Source organism: Rutilus rutilus (genome assembly GCF_951802725.1).
Source record: "Rutilus rutilus genome assembly, chromosome: 9".
In the NCBI taxonomy this organism is placed as follows: domain Eukaryota; kingdom Metazoa; phylum Chordata; class Actinopteri; order Cypriniformes; family Leuciscidae; genus Rutilus; species Rutilus rutilus.
In genome coordinates, this window is record NC_140223.1 from 40,708,881 (window position 1) to 40,729,755 (window position 20,875).

Here is a 20,875-nt window from a genome sequence, read left to right on the forward strand (position 1 = left end):
TGTATAGATGTGGGTGTTAATTTAGTGTTAATGACAACATGAGTTTGATCAGTTCTGATTTCCCTCTTCTCTCTCAGGTAGAGGAGATTCGAGGGTTCATTGACTCTCTGACAGAGAAAGTAGAAGAAGTGAAAAGAAACCACAGCACCATCCTGGCCTCTCCAAACCCAGATGAGAGTAAGACCCTGTTACACACTCACAATAAAGTCTTTCATCATTAGCCTCCGTAAAGTCAGAAACGCACATGGAAAAGATCACAGTCCTGTCATTCAGCTTCACCGTTACAAAACATCTATGTGTCTCAGTAAGAACTGAAGTGAATTTTTCTCTCGGTTTCAGACATAACAACAGACATTACGGGCCCTATTTTAACGATCTGAAACGCAAGTATCAAACGCGAAACGCAAGTAACTTTGTGGGCGGATCTCGGGCGCTGTTGCTATTATACTAAATGACTCTCGTGCCCGACGCAAATTTAAAACGGGTTGGTCTGAAGTAGCTACATTACTCATAGGTGTGGTTTGGGCGTACCGTGCAATAAACCAATTAGAGCATCATCTCACATTCCCTTTAAGAGCAGGCGCGCTTGTTCCATGGCGGATTGCTATTATTATGGCGGATTTGCCAGACGCACGCCAGGAGCGGTTCACAGCCGACAAAATGTAAATAAAGAAATGTCACAAAGACATACTTTCCAATGTTTTGGTCTCACTCTCACTGAATCACGAGGTTATGAATGCATGGTGATATTTTTGCAATGCAGTCTAACATTAGACCGAGATTACTTTGCTTACCTCACTGTAGACGATGCAGCAGCTCTTCTGTCAAATAAGCTCTCCTCTCCCATGCTGCTGCTGGGGCATTTGGGTTAAGTGGCATCGGCACATGCAGTTCACCCTCACGTCTCCTTAAGTCCTCTAATATTTCCTCATCTATGTCAATAACACATCCATGATTAATGGAAATGTTGTGTAAAACACAACAAGCCACAAAGAATGCTGCGACTTTTTTAGGACTGTACTGTAAAGTGCCTCCTGACCTATCCAAACACCTGAAGCGCATTTTCAGTATGCCGAATGTTCGTTCAATTACACAGCATGTTTGTGTGTGTTTTCTATTAAACAGCATTTCACTCGTTGCTGGCATCAAAAATGGTGTCATCAGCCTTGTCTTTAACGGATAGCCGTTGTCCTCTAACAGCCACCCATCCCCTCGAAGATGGCAGGAATGGCAGAGTTTGCCAGTATAAATGAGTCGTGGCTCAAGCCAGGATAATTTGCAAAGACATGGGTGATTTTACTATTAGCATCGCAAATGACTTGTATGTTGATTGAATGGGTTCCCTTGCGGCTGATGTATATCAGTACGTTTTCTGATGGGGCACGTAGCTGCACATGGGTGCAGTCTATAGCACCAAGGACACCAGGGAACCCATACTTCGCCCAAAACGCCTGCTTCGCTCTTTCCTGGCTGTCAGGTGTGACGTGGAATTGGATCTATTCCCCAGCATGTCGGACTAGACCTGATGTAACTGCATGTATAGCCGAACTTATGGCAGATTGTGAAATGCCTCCAAGGGAGCTAAGGGGGTGCTGGAACGACCCAGATGCATAGAAATGCAGTGCCGCCGTAACTTTCACTGCAACGGGGAAGGCATAGGGACATGGTGCATCAGTTCCCAGCTCATCTGCCAGGAGATGGCAGACATCTGTCACAGCCTGACGGGCTTATGCATACATTCCTCCTCACTGAGGGAGAGATAGGTCTGTCTGGGCCTGTAGACCCTCTCCCTCTGGCGTCTAATTCTCTGTCCCAAGACGTACTCCATCTCACTGTGCAATAAAACAATAATGAGCAAGCGCAACTTAACTGGTAAGTTGAAAAGTAAGGTTTTTAATGAACTTACATGATGGTAAAGGTGATTTCGAGTCTTCAGAATTTTTTGTCCTGGTTCTTGACAGACAACCCACTTTCTCAGATGTCCTTATATACCTATGTGTCTTGTCACTATTGGGCAAACAGGTTTGATCCGTCATTACTACAATTAGCCTGAATAATTTGGGTAAATGTGTAAGCTAGATTTATGCCTATTTTTTCACATCTTCATGGACACCACAATGATTTCCCTCGTGTGTTAATATTTTTCCTTGTAATTATGTATGATTTGCAAAAATGGGAACTGCTGCATCTGAGAGAAGTGTATGCGAGTTGTGCACACGCTACATTATGGCCAAGCTTGCGCCCTTAAAATAGCATATGAATAACATGCGCAACACGCCACTGACTTTAGACTAGGTTTCTCCTGTTCAGTGGCGGAATTGTTTTCTGAAACTGCAAAATAACACCAGGGAACGTTTGCGCCGGAACACGCCTCCTCTTTTCGCTGAACCGCCCCCGGGAGCGCAAGTTCATTCCCTAATTTACCGAGGTGCGTCTGTGGAGGGAAAAGTCTGCTGTGCGTCGGGTGCAAAATAGGAATGATACATGTGTCGGTGTACAAAGTCAATTGCGCTGGGTGCAAGATAGGGCCCTACAAGTTGAATTTCTGTGTGTGTAAAAGTCTGTACAATGTTTACTCAATGTTTAGTGCATTTGTATGCAGATTTTGTTACTACATTGGTTACATAATTTCCTATATCATTCTCTTGCCTTTCTAATATTGTGACGTGTTTGCAAGACAGCCGTATTTAAAGGGGCCATGGCATGAGAAATAAAATTTGCCTTGATCTTTTGACATATAAGAGGTCTTTGTACTATTAAAATACCCTGTATTTTAGCTTAAGTTTCATAGCTTAAAACTTCCTCCTTGTTATAAACATACATTTTTTAAAATAAAGCTCCCAAAACGAATTGTTTGATATTATGGGATCTGTGATGTCACATTGGAGAAAAATATTTACATATGCCCGCCTCCAGAGCAAGACATCGACCAATAATTATACATCATCACACCATAGACCCCGCCCACTGGCGTTCAGTCTCTTAGCGGCTGACATTTGCCTACACTGGATGTGAGCTTTGATTCAAAAGCAAATAGAAGCAATCATAATCACTGAATGCGCATCTGTATACAGTATCCAGTGTAGACAGCGTTGTCTATGCTGTATACAGATGTGCTTTCAGTTTCTGACACACTCAACGTGCTTGAGTGAGTTGACAAAAGGACAAATAGAAGAGTGAAAGAACGTTGGCTTTGACCGTCCAATTTAAACAACTGGTTTGTGTCTTTGTACAGACTTTAGAATGATACCAGTGTCTGAAACAAGTGGATGGTATATTTTAATGGCGTCCCGGATCGCGTCAAAGGATTATGGGCCCTATTTTAACGATCTGAAATGCAATTATCAAACACGAAACGCAAGTAACTTTGCTGGTGGATCTCCGACGCAATCTAAAATGGGTCGCAATCCCTTTAAGAGCAGGCGCGCTTGTTCCATGGCGGGTTGCTATTATAACGGCGGATTTGCCAGGCGCACACCAGGAGCGGTTCACAGCCGAGGAGACCGACGTTCTCGTCAGGGCCGTAAAAGACAGAGAAGTGACATTGAATGGGGATGGAGAAACACACCCAAATTAGCTTTGGTTAAACAGGCATATGATAATTTTGGTAAATGTGTAAGCTAGATTTATGCCTATTTTTTCACATCTTAATGGACACCACAATAATTTCCCTCATGTGGAATATGTTTCCTTGTAATTATGTATGGTTTGCAAAAATGTTGAAATAACATTAAAATATTAAAAATATTTTAAAATAGCCCTTAAAATAGCATCTGAATAACATGCGCAACGCGCCACTGTGTCGGTGTACAAAGTAAATTGCGCTGGGTGCAAGATAGGGCCCTATATGTTTGTTTGGAGCATATTGTTTTGTAAACGAGGCACAATATAATGGAGAGTTTGCAAAGAAACTTTTGTTGACAGATGAAGCAACCGACTGTATTGGCTCTGACAGCAGCTGCATTACAAACTGTAAGAAAATGATTTTATAATGCTTTGTCTATAAATTATGGTTTTCCCCATATAAAGACCTTGTTTTTTTGTGCAAAAACTTTTAACATTATAAGTGAACCTCAGGGAACATAAATAATATAATAATAATAAAGTCCATGTCATGATTCCTTAACCCCTTAAAATTAACATAAAAATCGAAATTTACCTAAATGTAGCATGTTCACACATCTAAAATATGGATTGCTCCAGGACCAGGGTTGGGAACCACTGCTCTATAGCCACAACTGCACCAGAACACTCTCGGTCCAGCTGTAGACGTCACACTGAGCTCTTGTCTGGTCGGGTTGTGCTCCAGTGACTGACACACTAAATGCCAGTGTTCTCCTACAATCACAGCAGGGCTACTCTGTTCTTTAATTTACCCACAGTAAATGACTGTTCTCCGTACTGACTCAGGAAGTATTGATGGATAGCATAGCACTTCAGTCTCACGCTCGTTTCACAGAAGCAGAAAAGTTGTATACGTCTCAGAAGGCATGAGGGTAAATGTAAAAGATGCATAAATTATGAGAACATTTCTGGGTGTGCTGTATTTTATTGTAAGACATAATACAGAATAGCAAGAGACATGGGATTCCTATGATACATGAGAATCTACTGATATATATTCTATAATGCTCTCATATTTGTATTCTTCCTTATCGAGTTGAGGGTTGCAATCTCCCCCTAGAGGTAGTGGTACTGCAGAATGTCAAGTTAATGTTTTCCACTTGGTCAGTTCTCCCTGAGAGCTTTCTCTAGATAAGAAGCTGACAGAGCTTCTCTCTTGGGGCACTTTTAAGGCTATGCCTGTCCCTGGGACTTCCCTTGTTATAGTGCATTGAAGCTCAAGTATCTTTTACATTATTAGAAAATATTAGCTTATTGAATGGTGCCACTAGTCACTAGCCTTGAGGGTGGACGTTCTGACTCTGGCTAAGTAATCCGTAGATGCCCATTATGTTTTTGCCAGGGGCGTTTCCTCCAAGGAGGCAAGGGAGGGAGTACCTACTCAAAAATTTAGATGAGAAAATAATCCATATTATGTCCAACAGCGACACTAGTAGGTAAAGTTACAGCGGGAGTCCATGTCTCTTGTGCCTCCCCTGAGCCCATTGAGTTTTAACAGACCCTCTAAAGTGAGTGCCGTGAGTTTGATAGGGGGTAATTGAGAATGAATGGGTGAAAATCACGTGAGAGGAGGAAATTTCTCCATCACGCTATGATCGGATATGACTGGCTATGATTGTAGATTCAGTTCAATTCAATTCACATTTATTTGTATAGCGCTTTTCACAATACGCATAATTTCAAAGCAGCTTTACAGAAAGTGCAAGAGTCCTTATTACAATTTAGAGTGATCTGTTATCAGAGGTGTCTACGTATTTCAGAAATGTACATATACAAAGTCACAGTTAGCTAAAAATGTATTAATTTAAAGAATGTAATAATTTAATGCAGATACAATTGCGTCATATGAAGTCTTCGTAGGAGTTGGCACCGTTATCCTGCTAGGCCAAAGAGATGCGTCTTTAATCTAGATTTAAACTGGGAGATTGAGTCTGAGCCTCGAACATTATCAGGAAGGCTATAATATGATTGGTTTGTTCGATAAATAAGCTCTTAAAAATCACATGACTAACCCACAGGAGACCCATGACACATGCAAAACTGACTGAAAATTGTGTAGTTCTGTCATGACAACTCTAGGGAGATTGGTATGGTAATAGAGATTGGTATGGTAATGATATATGGCAATGTTAATGTATTTGTTGTTGGCGGAATAGATCTGCTACACTGCTGCTTCTGCTCCAGAGCAAGTACCGAGACTTGGACTTACAGGTGGAGCTGGGGAAGGGGGAGGGTTCTGAAAGCATGCAGACCGTTAACAGCAAACAATGCCAAGTATTTGAATGTTTGAGCAGCAAGCTCATTGGCTGCTGATGCTACAGCAACCAATCAGCTGTGCTATGTAGATAACGACATGATTGCTACCAATACTTTAAAGACCTATCAACCTGCATCATTGAGGTTCATGCCTGAACTATGTCATATTTTTCCTGACATTTTTGGTGTAAACACTGAAAATATGAAAATATTAGGGCTGTAAATTTTTCGATTCATTTTTCAATTTTTTCTCCAATTTAATGGATTAATGCTTTAATGCAGCATCAGTTTTTTTCCTGTTATCCTTTGGCTGTGCTACAGTATATGATTACGCTATTATTCCTTCAAGTGTTATTAAACCATTCAAGCACGATAAGACGCAAACAATAACTACTGTCACTCTCTGTGAAATGACTCTCTGTGAACGAACACCTGAAATGTATGAAATCCTCATTTTAAATGAGTTAAAAAGTGTCAATTGCATGTAAAGAGTTAAGAGAAAATAGGATGTGTGTCATTATCAGTACTGGTATCAGTGATACTGGCCTTCATTCATAGTACTTAGCAAAAATATGCCATTAAACAAATATTTAAAATACACAGTCTTTATGTTGTTTCTACATGATTTTGGAGGTTCAATGTGAAAGTATTACAATATAAAAATATATTAAAACCTTAGGTGCAATTAATCATGATTAATCACAAAAAAAAGTGTGATTACAAATTTAACTGTGTTCATACGTTTGTCTAAACACAAGACACATGCAACATAGCACACTGCAACAAGAAGTTATAACCAAAACACGGAAAAGTCACATTCACACCTTTCTAACCACATACACGGACAGAGCACTATAGACGTACACAAAAACAAAACCAAGTTTGAGCCAAATCGCACATTTCAAGAAGAATTTACACCCGAAACACAGAATCTTTTCAGATGTCTCCCTCATCTGACCCCTCTATTTCTGGTCTTGGAGTCCCGATTAATGGGCTGATGAGTTGGAGGTTGGAAGAGGAGTTTGGAAATAGTGTTGGTGTGCCTCCAGGAACAGGGTTGGAAAACACTGCATTAAAGGATTAGTTCACTTTAAAAAAAAAAAATGTTGCTGATAATTTACTCACCCCGATGTCATCCAAGATATCCATGTCTTTCTTTCTTCAGTCGAAAAGAAATTTAGGTTTTTGAGGAAAACATTGCAGGATTTTTCTACACAGAATGGACTTCAATGGCAACCAACTATACCAATGTTCAAAGAAGGTTCAAATGTCCGTCTCAATGCAGCTTCAAAGTCTCGACACGATCCCAGTCGAGAAATAAGGGTCTTATCTCGCAAACGATCGGCCATTTTCTAATCCTTTAAAAGACTGTACAAAATTGCTAAAAATACATTGTATTAAATGAAGGACATCTTCAGTGTTTCTTGAAGAGAAGAGTTGGAAAATAATGTGTTACCTTATTCAAATATGCTGAATAGCCTACATTACATTCAGTAATATTGGAATATTTCAGGAGTTGAAGATCAGACATGATGTGCATATAAACATTCTGTGTCTCTCTCTTTTATTTTCTAACAGAAGCAAAAGCAGAGTTGGAGGAGCTGATGACAGATATCAAGAAGTTGGCTAACAAAGTGCGCTCCAAGTTAAAGAGTGAGTCCTTCATCCTCAAAAACATGCATTTAAACTGCAACGATAGTCATGTGACACACAGAAGCATCAGAGAAACAATTACCACATGACTTCACTGCACTCTCTCTTCACCTGCGAGTCACACACAGCACTGGCTTTGTTCTTAAAACTTGTGAGCTGACGTACTCAAGAGATGAGTCTTTGGTTTAAAGTTGAACTGTCTGGATCCTGAACAGTGCTTTAGGAAGGCTATTTCTGAGTTTATGAGGCAGACAGAAAAGGAAATTCTCCAAGTAGTGCATTACAATAATCGAATCTTGAGTCATGAACACATGAATGAGCTTTTTGGCATTAGAAATAGAGAGCCGTTCATATCATTAGCATTGAGCGATTGTGGTATAATTTGATGCATCTCTCCCACAACATCATGGCACTGATAGCAATACACACAATAACACATTCCAGAGGGATTTGGAACAAGTTTGGTTCTTATTTATTGATCATTACTGTCTTTAGAGCATGCGAATGAATAACCACAGGGATGTCTGCTCTTTTTTTAAGGTATCCAGCTGACCATCGAGCAGGAGGCAGTAAACAGTGAATGCCCATCAGCTGATCTGAGGATACGGAAAACACAGGTGAGACTCTGCATGCCAACACGTCAGTCTGCTGCTCGCTGATGACGGGCAGATACATGTGCTTTTGTGCACATTATTATAAGTGCTCTCTGTTTTTCAGCACTCCACCTTGTCACGTAAATTTGTGGAGGTGATGTCTGATTATAATGCAACACAATCAGATTACAGGGAACGCTGTAAAAGACGGATACAGAGACAGCTGGAGATTAGTGAGTAAACAAACACACACACACACACACACACACACACGTGAGCCAGGTGTTTTTTTTTTTCTCTGAGAACGCAAGGGAGGAAGTGCCTCCTCTAAAACGTTGGATGAGAAAAATAATCAACGGTATAAAAAAATAAAACAAAATTAATGTTATGCAATATGAGATTAAGAAGACGTTGTCTTAAATAATATTAACAGGCTATTCATTAAACCTGTTTATTTGCACTCAGAAATGCTTGATTCGGACATTTAGGTCAGTTATTCCTGGATAATATATAATATATATCGCTGCATAATAACCGCTGAATCTTAATGTCTCAAAACATTTTTATTCAAAAGCAGCCATCTTGCGCCTCAGTTATCAACTATATTTACTAGGGGTGTAACAATATATCATTAGTTCGATAGATCACAAAATATCATTATTTCACAGATCCCTGTGGTTTAGTTCCTTTTTCCTTCGTTTCCATTGCTGCCTTGTAAGTTTCCATAGAAACCCTTGTTAATCTCCATGACGACTAATCACCATCACCTGTCTCTCATTAGCCCCTTATCATCTTGTGTATATAACCACTCAGTTATCTTCTGTTGTCTTGTGCTAACATTTCAGGCTGGTTTTTCCCCTCTGTATTATTTCTAGTGTTTATTTAATGTGATTTCATCGTTCTTCTGCGTTAAGTCTCTTGATTTTGGATCTATCAAAGCAAGACAGCGCGTGACAGAACACAAGACTTTTATAACAAAGTTCGGGAGAAGCACATTCAGATAATCTACCCAATCAGTGCGAGAGGAGGCGTATAAATATTTAGTGATTGGAAACCGAGGCTTTCTGAAGCGTTTGAGGGTTTCATTAAAAATTGTGCTGAAAAACGGTTCATTACTCGAAGCTTTTAACACAATGCGCATTAGCGACATCTTGTGGTCAGACTTGTTTTCTCCACCATATCTAACAAATCATCGAGGAGTAGAGGATATATACGGTTTGGAAAAAAAACAACCACATAACCAAACAAAGCTTCGGAATTCTGTGACATACAAGAGTGGAACCAATCTGGGATCAATTCAGTTCTGTCTAATCTGATCTACTCTCCGTGATCATTAAAAATCCAATGGCACTTTCCTGGCCAAATTCCCTCCATTGGCTTTTATCAGTCATGGTCTCCTGATTGTCCCCATCCACAGAATTGGCTCAATCACTCTCTCCTCTCTCCACCTACAGCTGGTGTGTGGTGCTGTTGTACTGTGGATGCTGCACACTGGTGGTGGTTGAGGAGAGATCCCCTGATATGATTGTAAAGCGCTTTGGCTGTACAGTAGCACATTGTAAAGTGCTATATAAATGCCTGATTTCATTTTCATTTCAATTTGTGCCAATGAGACCTCTTAAATATGTTATGTTCTAATAATTTTGTCAACCACTGTATAATCTTAAAATAAAAGTTAGCTACTCACTGTGAGTAGGCCCTGCACCCTAGGGTGGGGGTGTAGGGCTATCTGCATGCTTAGCCCTAAGGTGCATCTATATTGAGGACGTATTGATGATGTACGCCAATTGTTGAGTACAAAGCTAGCATCGAACCTGGAAAAATATAAACATCAATACAATTATTGAAGAATAATTATTATACGCATTAGCCTACCTTAGTAGGGTATTCATGTCGAATTGTACTCTGCGTTTGGGCCAAATCCTGAGCTCGGGGCCATCTCCTAAGTGCAGTGGGGTCTTGTATCACCCTGAAGAGGTTTCTTTTGTATAACTGTACACTAATTCTACTAACTGTACACACAAGTATTCTTGCCGCGTCCCCCTTTGTATCACCCTGAGCCCCCCAGTTTAGAAACAGCTGGCCCCATCTGGGCCTTACTGTGTCATTGGCTTCAAGCTGGAACCATAATCATCCTGCCAGCTTGGTTGAAAGACCGCTTGTGTTTCCAGTCTGTTACTGCCTACCAGAATAATGTAGTAAAGCTGGCCAGCTGGGTCGCCCAGCACTCGAAACACACACACACACCATGACAACGTCCGCAGTGAAGGTCTGTATTTAGTGAATTCGGTGTTTAATCAAATCTGAGTCATGGTACATATAGATCAGAGATCTGTGATCATGTCAGACTGTTCATTATTAACTCAGTGAGCTGCTAAATTAGAGATTGTCGAGGATTAACAATGGTGTATGTCACCTCATTGTTTCAGGCTAGTGATTCTCTATTCACAAACATTTGCTCCATTTGTTGTTTTTTGTCATTTGACCTTTGCATATAAACTCTGATCTTGATCTTATTGTTAGCTTGATGTTCCCATTTGAGTGATTTCCACACAAGGCACAAAATTATGTTGTGATATTTGGTCACACATCACTTACGGTGAATGTGAGAGTGTCAGATTATCCCTCTTTACTTTTATCTCGGGGAACCAGCTGAGGAATTTCTCCTTAACAATTATCAACACAATGAAGAAAATTAGTAAATGAATACCATGAATGGATAAAGAAATAAAATGCACAAGATGCAAACTCTCATAACTGAACCTTCTGGTGAAAATAACAGAGTTTTGGTGATGAGTGCAACATTCTTCAATCATTTAGTGCGCTTAAACACTGCCCATGCAAGCTCGTGTTTATCAGCCTGCACTTATGCCCACATCTCAGAATCCAATCACTAACTGATCCCCACCATACACTCGGATGTCACAATAAGGAAGTTAAAATCTACCATTTCATTACAGTTTTAACTTTTATTATTCCGAATCATTAAACAATCTTGTATGAGCTACATTTATCAATTTTATTAATGAAGCAAGCATACACATGTTTGACGAGTTTTGTATGATGCAAGGAGTGAATAGTTAAGCGCATAAGCTAAGCTGGCATGAAAACATGCATTTTGAATCAATAACAGCAGCAGCAGGAAGAAAACTGCCCGAGGTCACAGCCAAGCACAGCTTTTATGAAGAGTGCAGGTTTGCATGCTATGCAAGGTTTGCTGTTTGTCACATGACCATACTTTTGGATTGACTGTTCAAACCCAGCAAAAAACTTTCTCCATATCTAGCAGCTTGCGATGTGATCTTATTTGTTAAAGTCATGCATTCTAATTAGTTACTTTTGAGCCATATTGGCTCAGGTACAAAGAACTGGTTTATGTCAACAGTTACTCAAACTGGTTTCACATTGCTCAGATTTTGCAAGACATTAGGCGCATTTCCATTACAGATTTGCGGAAAACTTTTGCGTTTTTTTTTTTTTTTTAATGTCGACAAAAAAATATTTCGAAATGACGGCGTTTCCATAAACTGATGTTATGCGACTAAAACTTAATTTTTTCCTCTCGCGATCAGTAAAATCATTCCAAAAACCATGGTAACGGACGTTGGTAGGTTTATGTACTAATCCCAGCCACTGCACTGGCCATTATTATTGATCGAAGGAGATGTATGTGTGTTTTCCAAGCATTAATGGTAAGAAACGACCCTTATACTTGTGAGCCTGATACATATATGCTGTTATATGAGGTGTTTCTGGGTGTTTCTCCCTCATTTCTACATCTAAATCTTGATTGTGGCATTTATTTGAGGTTTAGAATCCAGTATTCCTGTAATTCTTTTGTCTTTTATGAATTTAATAAAGAACTCTGTCTCGTATTCTGTCCAAACACACCGCGCCTGTAAATGCGCAAAAACAGTTTCCATTGCAGTTTTGAGAAATATTTCTTTTTCGAATTGCCTGAAAAACGTGTGGAAACTTTTTTTGCGATAAATGGGAGTTTTTGCGAAATTGACATATTTCCATTGGGCGTATTTTCAATTTTCAATTTTCAATTTCAATTTGCGCAATTTGAAGGGTAATGGAAACGCGGCTATTGACATTGCTAGAGTCACTAGTAAATAACTATGATACAGATACATACACATAAGTCTAGTCAATCCACTAGATATTAAGCCATTTGGCACAGCAGGCTCAGACCACACATTAGCCGTGTTTAAGTAAAGACCAAATGTTTGCTTCCGTCATGCTTATTTTGCGATCTAGCTAGTTTTCAGTCAGCTGGTGAAGTGGTTGTGTGAAGTCGTTGTATGGAGGCGTTTTAAGGGTGGGTTTTAGGGTAACGCTGTGGGGCTACTGGCCCGGCAGTGGAAACACAACTTGATTTTGGGCTTGGTGCTTGAGACTCGAGGCTACTGGCCCCACCCGGCACGCTGTTAGCCCTGGCTCGCGCTGGCCCGTCAGTGGAAGAGCGGCTATAATTCGCAGAAATCAGCCAATATACATTGTATGTGTGTCAATGTATTATTTTATACATCACCTACTATAAAGACGAATATTTACACATATGCTGCTTAATGTGCTATAGCACAAACAAGCAATTGATATCATGTTTTTTTTTCTGTGTAGCCGGAAGAAATACAACAAATGAGGAGTTGGAGAGCGTGTTAGAAAGTGACAATCCCATCTTCACTTCAGGGGTGAGTGGATACAGCATCAGTAACTGGTCATTACAAAGATACTTTGCTAGTCATTTGGAATAATAAAAAGATGAAATGAAATGAAATGGATGGCTTTACTTTTATGAGCTCAGTGAAGGTGAGCCACGGTCCAGTTCTTGATATTGGTCTAGGGTAGCCTGGCAAGCCAGACCTACATCAAGATGTTAGGTCTGGCAACTCATGATAGACACGCTCAATCCGAGGGGCGGGATAAACGGCTGTCTTTCTAATTCCCTCTGCACGCAATAGGACAGCGCTTCAACCAACCAGAGCGTTTTCCCAACAGCGGAGCTAACGTTAGTTGATAGATTCAACTTTTGAATCTGGCCGGCAAAACTACGAACACATCTTTCTTTTTTTAAGAATGACTTAAGTGCCCTTTCTTTGCTCTTTTCTCAAAGAAAAACTTAACTCCAAGTCCTCCAGAGTCGCGGCCAAAGCCGATTCGAAAGACTGTTCTCCAGCAGCAGCCATTCTTTGTTTTCAAGTAGCAGGGAACCGTCGCAACTCTGTCGTCATTATGTTAAGCCCGCCCCGCCTACTCCATACACGACGTGATTGGCCTGACCCAATTTAGGTTTTTACAGCTCCGAAAGTCAACGGAGAGTTGCTAGACTACCCTGGCTGCAAAATAAATTTTGCTGCCGCTAGGGTGCTTCTAGATTTCTAGGCTAGGTCTAGGGTCTAGTAGACGTGCCGTCGGCTGTCGGCTAATATCTATGGTAGTGATAATCTCGCTTTAAATGAGTACAGATCTAATGAGACTAACTTAATTACTTTTACGGGAGAGCAAGCATGGGCACTCATCTAAATAGTATTAGTCAATTTCCTCTGTCGAATGACCCAGACTTACGAGTTCATGACCGTGAGATCCGTGTACATGGCCTCAAGACTCCGAGTGACATTGGAATGGGAATGAAGTACAAACTATGACTACAATCTAAAATCAAGAGTTAAATAGGATTATCAAATGTCTACGTAAATAATCATTAAAATGACCAATAATCAGTTGCCATTCTAACCTAAATTCTAGGTCAGGATAACATGGGAGTCAGTATGTTAACTGGAATTAAATACTTTGCTCACTGAAAAGACAGGAAACCTTCGGCCACTCCATTGGATTCAGTCATTGGACTTGAATTGTGTGGCCCTTACAGGACACTAAGACATTAACATATTTGCTGGGTCTTTAGAGCTGCTTGTGTGATTATGAGTTTTCAATCACCTTCTGAGAACATACTGCACTTTTTTTGTTGTTGTTTTTGCGCTCAGTAAACCAGCTAGTGATTGAAGCAGACTTATGTTGGAAAACTTCAGCATCGCCACTTTCTAATATCTTTACGCTTTTCCCCCCTACAGATCATCATGGAATGCAACATCACTGAACAGGCCATGAACGAGATCGAGACGCAACGCAATGAAATCCTCAAACTGGAGAACAACATCCGTGAGCTGCATGATATGTTCATGGATATGGCCATGCTGGTAGAAAACCAGGTGAGAGTAGAGCTGATCACACTGATCAAAAGTAATCTCTGAGGCTGTAACATAAAGAAGTGTATAAGTGTAATTTAAAGAAATCAAATTTTTGTTTGTTACTTTACTTGGATAATTTGAGTAGTCCACTTAATTTGGAATTGTAGCAAACACCTATTGTTTATTATATATATATATATATATATATATATATATATATATATATATATCGAACATTTTATCCAGAGTAATCTAGACAAGGCTTTGTAGACATGCATTTCCAACATACTATTTAAGTTACAGTACATTTACTTAAAATATTTTGAGTGTAGAATCACTGATTATAATGGCTTATTGCGATCACTGATTGTAATGGTGAATGTTCTTGCGTTGCGATGCGCTGCTCACATCTGTAGACATGGTTTAGCTCTATTATATGTTTAATGTTTCCTCAGTAACACCTAAGCAGATAAATATGTCTCTGAGCGCAAACTTTAAAACTGTGAGCAATTCGAGGAAAAATGTCTTCTGGACTATAATCTACATAAATACGACATGTTACCATTAACTAATAGGCTATAGTTTGATAGATGACTTACTCCCTTCTATTAATTGTTTAACAACAAGCACAGCAACTAATAATAATATAAAAGTACAATATTTTTAACCAGACAAATTTGATTAAAACATATGCTAATATCAGAGGGGAACCATCAGGGCCCTTTGTCATCTGTCATTCTGCTGAAACGCACACACTGATTTTGTGATGATGCACTTATTTGTAATGATGATTTGAGAATAATGAGGATTTATTACATTTTGTTTTATTTTGGTGATAGCTCTCTTCCTTACTGTGTTGATTGCTTGTTGCATTTCTTGTCAAAGGTAACGTATGCAGGACTATAGAAGATGACACGGTGAGCTAGGATAATTTTAGGCTCAGTTTACTTTTTCTCGACGAGTGCGTCACAACTTGGCTGAATAAAAATGCACGAAGATAAGGAATAAGGATCAAAAGTCTTTAATAATCCACACTGAAGGTAATCCCAAAAATGGCAGGCAAACGGAACACAACTGTTAACATAAGCCAGGTTTCCATCCAATGATTTTTTTGCGGAAAAAGTTTTAGCGCACCACAGTGTTTACCGATATAGTTTGTAAAGCGGCTCACGCTGAAAATAACAGCAACATTTTGTCACATTTAGCTTCAAACAATGTTTAAAAAACTGGTATGAATTTTTGACGGTCACTTTTTAGCACATTTACAACAATATTTGTCAACTTAGAGATATTTTAAATAGTTAAATCTAAATATTAAATGTTACACCTAAATATTAAATGTTAAATGTTAAATCTAAATGCTAAATCTAAATCTAAATCTAAATGCTAAATCTAAATCTAAATGTTAAATCTAAATCTAAATCTAAATGTTAAATCTAAATGTTAAATCTAAATCTAAATGTTAAATCTAAATATTAAATCTAAATCTAAATCTAAATGTTAAATCTAAATCTAAATCTAAATGTTGAATCTAAATGTTTCGGGTGAAACTAAATATTTAACTAATGTGCAAATTCAAAATACCGGTAACCGGAAGTGCCAAAATAAAAGCTCGAGGAGGCCAGTGTGTGTTTATAGCATGGTTTATAGTGTCAAATAACGAATAAAAACCATCTCATCCGAGGAAATGGACTCTTGGACATGGATTATCATGATAATAATTGTTGTATTGTGATTGTCAAAACATTTGGTAACTAAACAGATTTTAGTTAAATTTAGTGACAACATGTTACAATGTTTACATAGTACAATGACTGGTAGGCTACTGTTTTTATTAGTGCTTGACACAAATTTCTTGATTTCAATTCAGATCTTGTGATTTGATTCTGATCTTGATTCAATATCGATACATTTTTTGCAGAAGAAATTGTTGAATAAAGTCGCTATTTTTCCGCACAAAGAGTTTTCTCGTTGCGTCCTTTCATAAAATGACTGTTGTCACATGGATTATTTACCAATGTAAAATGTACAACCTTTTTGGGCCTTGGAAGTGGTAATTAAATTGCTGTCTATGGAGGGGTCAGAGAGGTCTCCGATTTCATCAGAAATATCTTCATTTGTGTTCCGAAAATGAACGAAGGTCTTCCGGGTTTGGAACGACATGAGGGTGAGTAATTAATGACAGAACTAACCCTTAAACTCTCTGTTTCTGATACACATTTGTTATGGCAAAAAAGTCCAGAAGAAAATCTCATCAGACGAAGCTGGTCATGTATTGGTGATGATATTGTCATCATGTAGTGGCCTGATGTCACTTAATGTCAAATCTACATTAGCAATTAATTTCACATGATTTACAGTAGCCTTGAGATATTGTGGCATCAGTATTATGACAATCTGGTATTCTAATTAGTTTTAAGTCATTATATAGTACAAAATATTTTGAGCTGTGTTATTTAGGCGCACAGAGACATCAATAATTAACATATGAATCTCAACAATGGTGACAATCAACAAAGCTTTTTTGTGACATTCAGAGTTGATCTTAATAATTGTCACCATTGTTGAGATTCATACACTGATTCTTGATGTCTGTGTGAGTCTATATGATCCTGTTAAAAAAAACGTTTTATTCATAATGACTTAATAAAACATTTCAAAGTATCACAGCACACTGCAGGAATTTGTGCAGTAGTATTCGCATATGAAATTAACAATTAATATAAAACAATTTAATCAGAGACCCTGGCCACTAAATGATGACTATACCATCACTAAAAAGTGACCAAAAATATCTAATCAGAGTTTCTCTAGCATTTTTGCCATAACAAACATGTATTAGAAACACACAAAGCAACCAGAGAAAAACTAATGTTAAAATGTCATGGGTCAAGAGCCCAACTAAAGCAAACACTGATCACCATAATGGTGACACCAAACTTAATTATTTTCAATAAAACATCAACATCTAAACCTCTGTTAATTCTCAATAAGACCTTTCGGATGAAAGAAGTAAAGTATAGATTGTAATAAGTGAAGATGCTGAGATCTTGAGAGATCTGTTAGTGTTTAATGTTCTGTTGGGATTTAAAGTGTTTCTGTATCGTCTGTTTTGTGGGTCCCCATTGAGCTGGAGAGTAGAGCCTGTGCTTCAGTCCAGGATGAGCAGAGAAACACTGATGTTACGCCTCATGTTGCTTTATTTAAGAGACAGTCACTGTGCAGTTACTGATGCAGTGATGTATAGTTACTTTAATTCATGTGTGTAGTTAACTGCAAGAGATTGGCTTTTTGTGTTAGCAATAATTGAGGAAATACCTGTAAAGTAAATGTTTTTCTGTAAAAAGTTAAACGAAGATTTCTCTAAAAGTTTTCTTTTTTGTACTTTATTCAAAAAATCGTTTGGCAGGCGTAGCTGACAGTCATTGGCCGGTTTTTTTTTTTACAGTGTCGATAAGGCTCAGGTGTGGCTCAGTTTTGGGGTTCCTGGTTTACTTAAGGCTGATAATCGGTACCAACACTAGTCGTTCACTGGGCTTGGTTAAAATAAAAGCTGTATGCGGACTAACAAGAAGTTTTCAGTTTTGAGACTTACAGGATATTCTTACAGTAGATGACCTCTTATATGTCAAAAGCTCAGGGAAATTTTGATTTCTCAGTTCATGACCCTTTTAATTAATCACTTAATTATCTCATTAACTGCAACACTGCTTTAATGTTACTAAGATTACATTCACACTGTCAGTCCCAATCCGATTATTTGTGTATCCGATTGGAATCTGATCTAAATTATTGTCTGTCCACATCGTGTATCGCAACTGTTCAGATCGTACGACATGCCGCTCTTTCTTTTTCCGGAAAATCTGCATTGGTTTCTATGGCAGTGAAGTTGCATTGGTAGGTGTACGGCAAAAACAACAACAACAACCGCAACATAGAGGGGTTTGCAAGAGAGATGTTGTCTTATCTCCAACATGACTCTGTGTAGCCGCTGCGCTGGACTTCTGCGTCTTCTGAAGCGTAGGAGGCTGGTACAAGCGGCTTGGTAACACTTTACAATAAGGTTTCATTAGTTAACATTAGTTAACTACTTTAGATAACAAGAACTAATAATGAACAATACTTCTGCAGAATTTATTAATCTTAGTTAATGGTAATTTCAACATTTACTAATACATTATTCAAATCAAAAGTTGTATTTAGTGTTTACTGTTTGCTAGATCAATGGTTTAGTGAGCTGAATGTTCCTGTCTTATTTTAGGGAGAGTTAATAAACAATATAGAGAAGAATGTCTGCAGTGCTCAGGAATATGTGGAGAAGGCCAAAGAGGACACCAAAGCAGCGGTCAAAGTCCAGAAGACTAGCAGGACGGTGAGATATAGCAAACAATCCATCAAACTCCTGTCAAATCACCTTTCTCTTTTTCTTTCCTCCTTCTCTGGCGCCGTCCATCTTCTGTTCTGGTCAGGGAGAGATGATAGACTGTATAGAGTATAATGTGGAGCTTACAGTGGATTTCATTAGGGATGCAGTGCAAGAGACCACAAAGGCTGTAAAGTACCAGAGTAACACACGAAGGGTGAGTGAAAGATACGTCAGTGTCTGCCATCCGTCCTGCATGAGCATTTGCACATCTGTCTCACTTCCCGCCTTTTCTCATTTCCACTCCTTATACTGTTATGTGAAGCTTTGTCTGTGTGCTGTCAACATTATTCTAATGCAGATGGGTCGATTTGTTTTCTCATTCGTATAAAGCTTTCTAAATGGACAATAATAAAGTATAAAAGTTTCTTCTACGTTCTCTGGCCACCTCTCATACGCAAAAAGACAATCTGACATGAAAATCAACCAGCCACTGTTTCCATGACATGCAGGGGAAAATTAATCTGAAGGTTGAGCTGACATGAGCTGAGGCTCATCAGGCTTGAATACATCTAGAACTGGAGCAACTCAAGCTAGAGCAAAGGGCTATTCCAATGCTGACCAGATCAGTGAGGTTGTAGGACAGGAGGAACTGATGATTCACCATGTCAGACGCAGAGGACAGGTCCAGTAGGACAATGACAGGTGACTTTAATGTTAATTCTTGCAAGCTGCAGTGTTTCAGTGAGCGACGGACAGCAAGATGGCTGGAGACCTATGGGCCGGAGACTAGCAGACCTATCATGTCTGAACTTGCTGAAAGAGTTTAAAGGTGCACTATGCAGGATTTTCAGTTACTGATTGTAAACAACATTTCAACTAGGCCCTTCCCTGTGGGCGGGCTCAACACTGCCAGAAGCCACGCCCCCTGCACCTGACATCATAGATCACACGTGGCCCAACCTGCAGCAGCATCACATGAGACAGCGACTCAAGAGCGGAAACTAGCTGCGGCAAGATGAGTGATGATGTGTTTCGCAAATATTATTTTCAAATATTGTGTTTATCATGCATAAATGGCATTTGTTTCCAGTTAAGATAATAATTTGATGACTGGCTGTAATTTGTGAGCGTTAGCCAGTTTCAGTCTAGCTCACTAATAAATTCACATCGTCCTGCTCAGCTTCCGCTCAGGTATTTGAAGGCTGGGGTCGTTGAGGGTAAACATCATATTATGCGATTGCACATTACTTTACGGAGAGCTTTCGACCTACTACCTACGTTCTGCCTTCAGTACAAATGGTGCAACCAGTTTCTAAACCTCTATTGTGTATTTTACATTCCAGTTTAAGCAAGAACTTATTAAGGGCTGGAGCAACCTTACCCTGGGTAACCCAACATCCTTAACTGTCAACAAGAAACAATCTGGGTTATCTTTGAAGATATGCGAGTATTGAATCTGGGATGAGGTCAAAGATCTTCACACTTAAGGAAAGAGCGACAACCTGCTGGAACTAGTACCAGTGGTTTACCAGTCCCAGTACTTACAATCGAATGGGGACATGAGGGGGAGTAACTGATGACCAGTTTGATTTCTGGGTGAACTAAACCTGAATGGCAATTGGTTGAGAAGGGTAGTAATCCTTTCAGCACTAAGATATCATGAATTGATGGGCTAAAGTGAAGATCTCTGCTTTCTGTCCATGTCCTCCACAGAAGTTGATCCTGATAGGCAGCTGTGTGTCCGTCTGTCTTCTCATCCTCATCATCTCGCTAGCCATTGGACTGAGCTAACCAAGAGACTTCACCTGTAGTGGTGCTCAGACATTACACAGGGACTATCTTGTGCCAGGCTGGAGCTCAGGACCATCTGTTTTCATCTTCTCTTATGTGTGATATAGCCAATAGATTCAGTAGAACAAAGACAGAGTGTGTAATAAGTTTGTGGGATGGGCTACAGTGTACAGTGCCTAGAAAAAGTATTCATTTTCTGGATGTTTTTTGTTTGTTGGTTTTTTTTTTTTTTACATTTTTGACTTTGATCAAGAAAAATATATAAATTTTTTTATAAGAAAAAAAAGAAAAAAAAAGAAAAAAAAAGAAAGGATGACCATTGACCAGAACATTACCATTGCTGTATCAAGCCATTCTTGTTTAGCTTTGTCTTTATGCTTGGACAAATTTGTATTCCA

The 20,875-nt window shown here is 39.1% G+C and overlaps 1 protein-coding gene across 3 annotated transcripts in view; it reads left to right on the top strand.

The window, feature by feature from the left end:
- The window catches only part of stx1a (syntaxin 1A (brain)), a 40,007-nt gene extending 19,395 nt beyond the window's left edge, over positions 1-20,612 (top strand). The window contains exons 3-10 of one of the 3 annotated variants that reach the window (XM_084419004.1): positions 78-177; positions 7,459-7,533; positions 8,074-8,150; positions 8,251-8,359; positions 12,753-12,823; positions 14,204-14,341; positions 18,582-18,692; positions 20,400-20,612. In XM_084419004.1, coding sequence (XP_084275130.1) covers positions 78-177; positions 7,459-7,533; positions 8,074-8,150; positions 8,251-8,359; positions 12,753-12,823; positions 14,204-14,341; positions 18,582-18,692; positions 20,400-20,477 — 759 coding nt within the window. In that variant the 3' untranslated portion in view covers positions 20,478-20,612. Of the gene's footprint in view, positions 1-77; positions 178-7,458; positions 7,534-8,073; positions 8,151-8,250; positions 8,360-12,752; positions 12,824-14,203; positions 14,342-18,581; positions 18,901-19,566; positions 19,774-20,399 lie in introns of those variants that run through there. The other 2 variants (XM_084419005.1, XM_084419003.1) reach the window with 2 other exon arrangements.
- Positions 20,613-20,875: the final 263 nt, after the last annotated feature.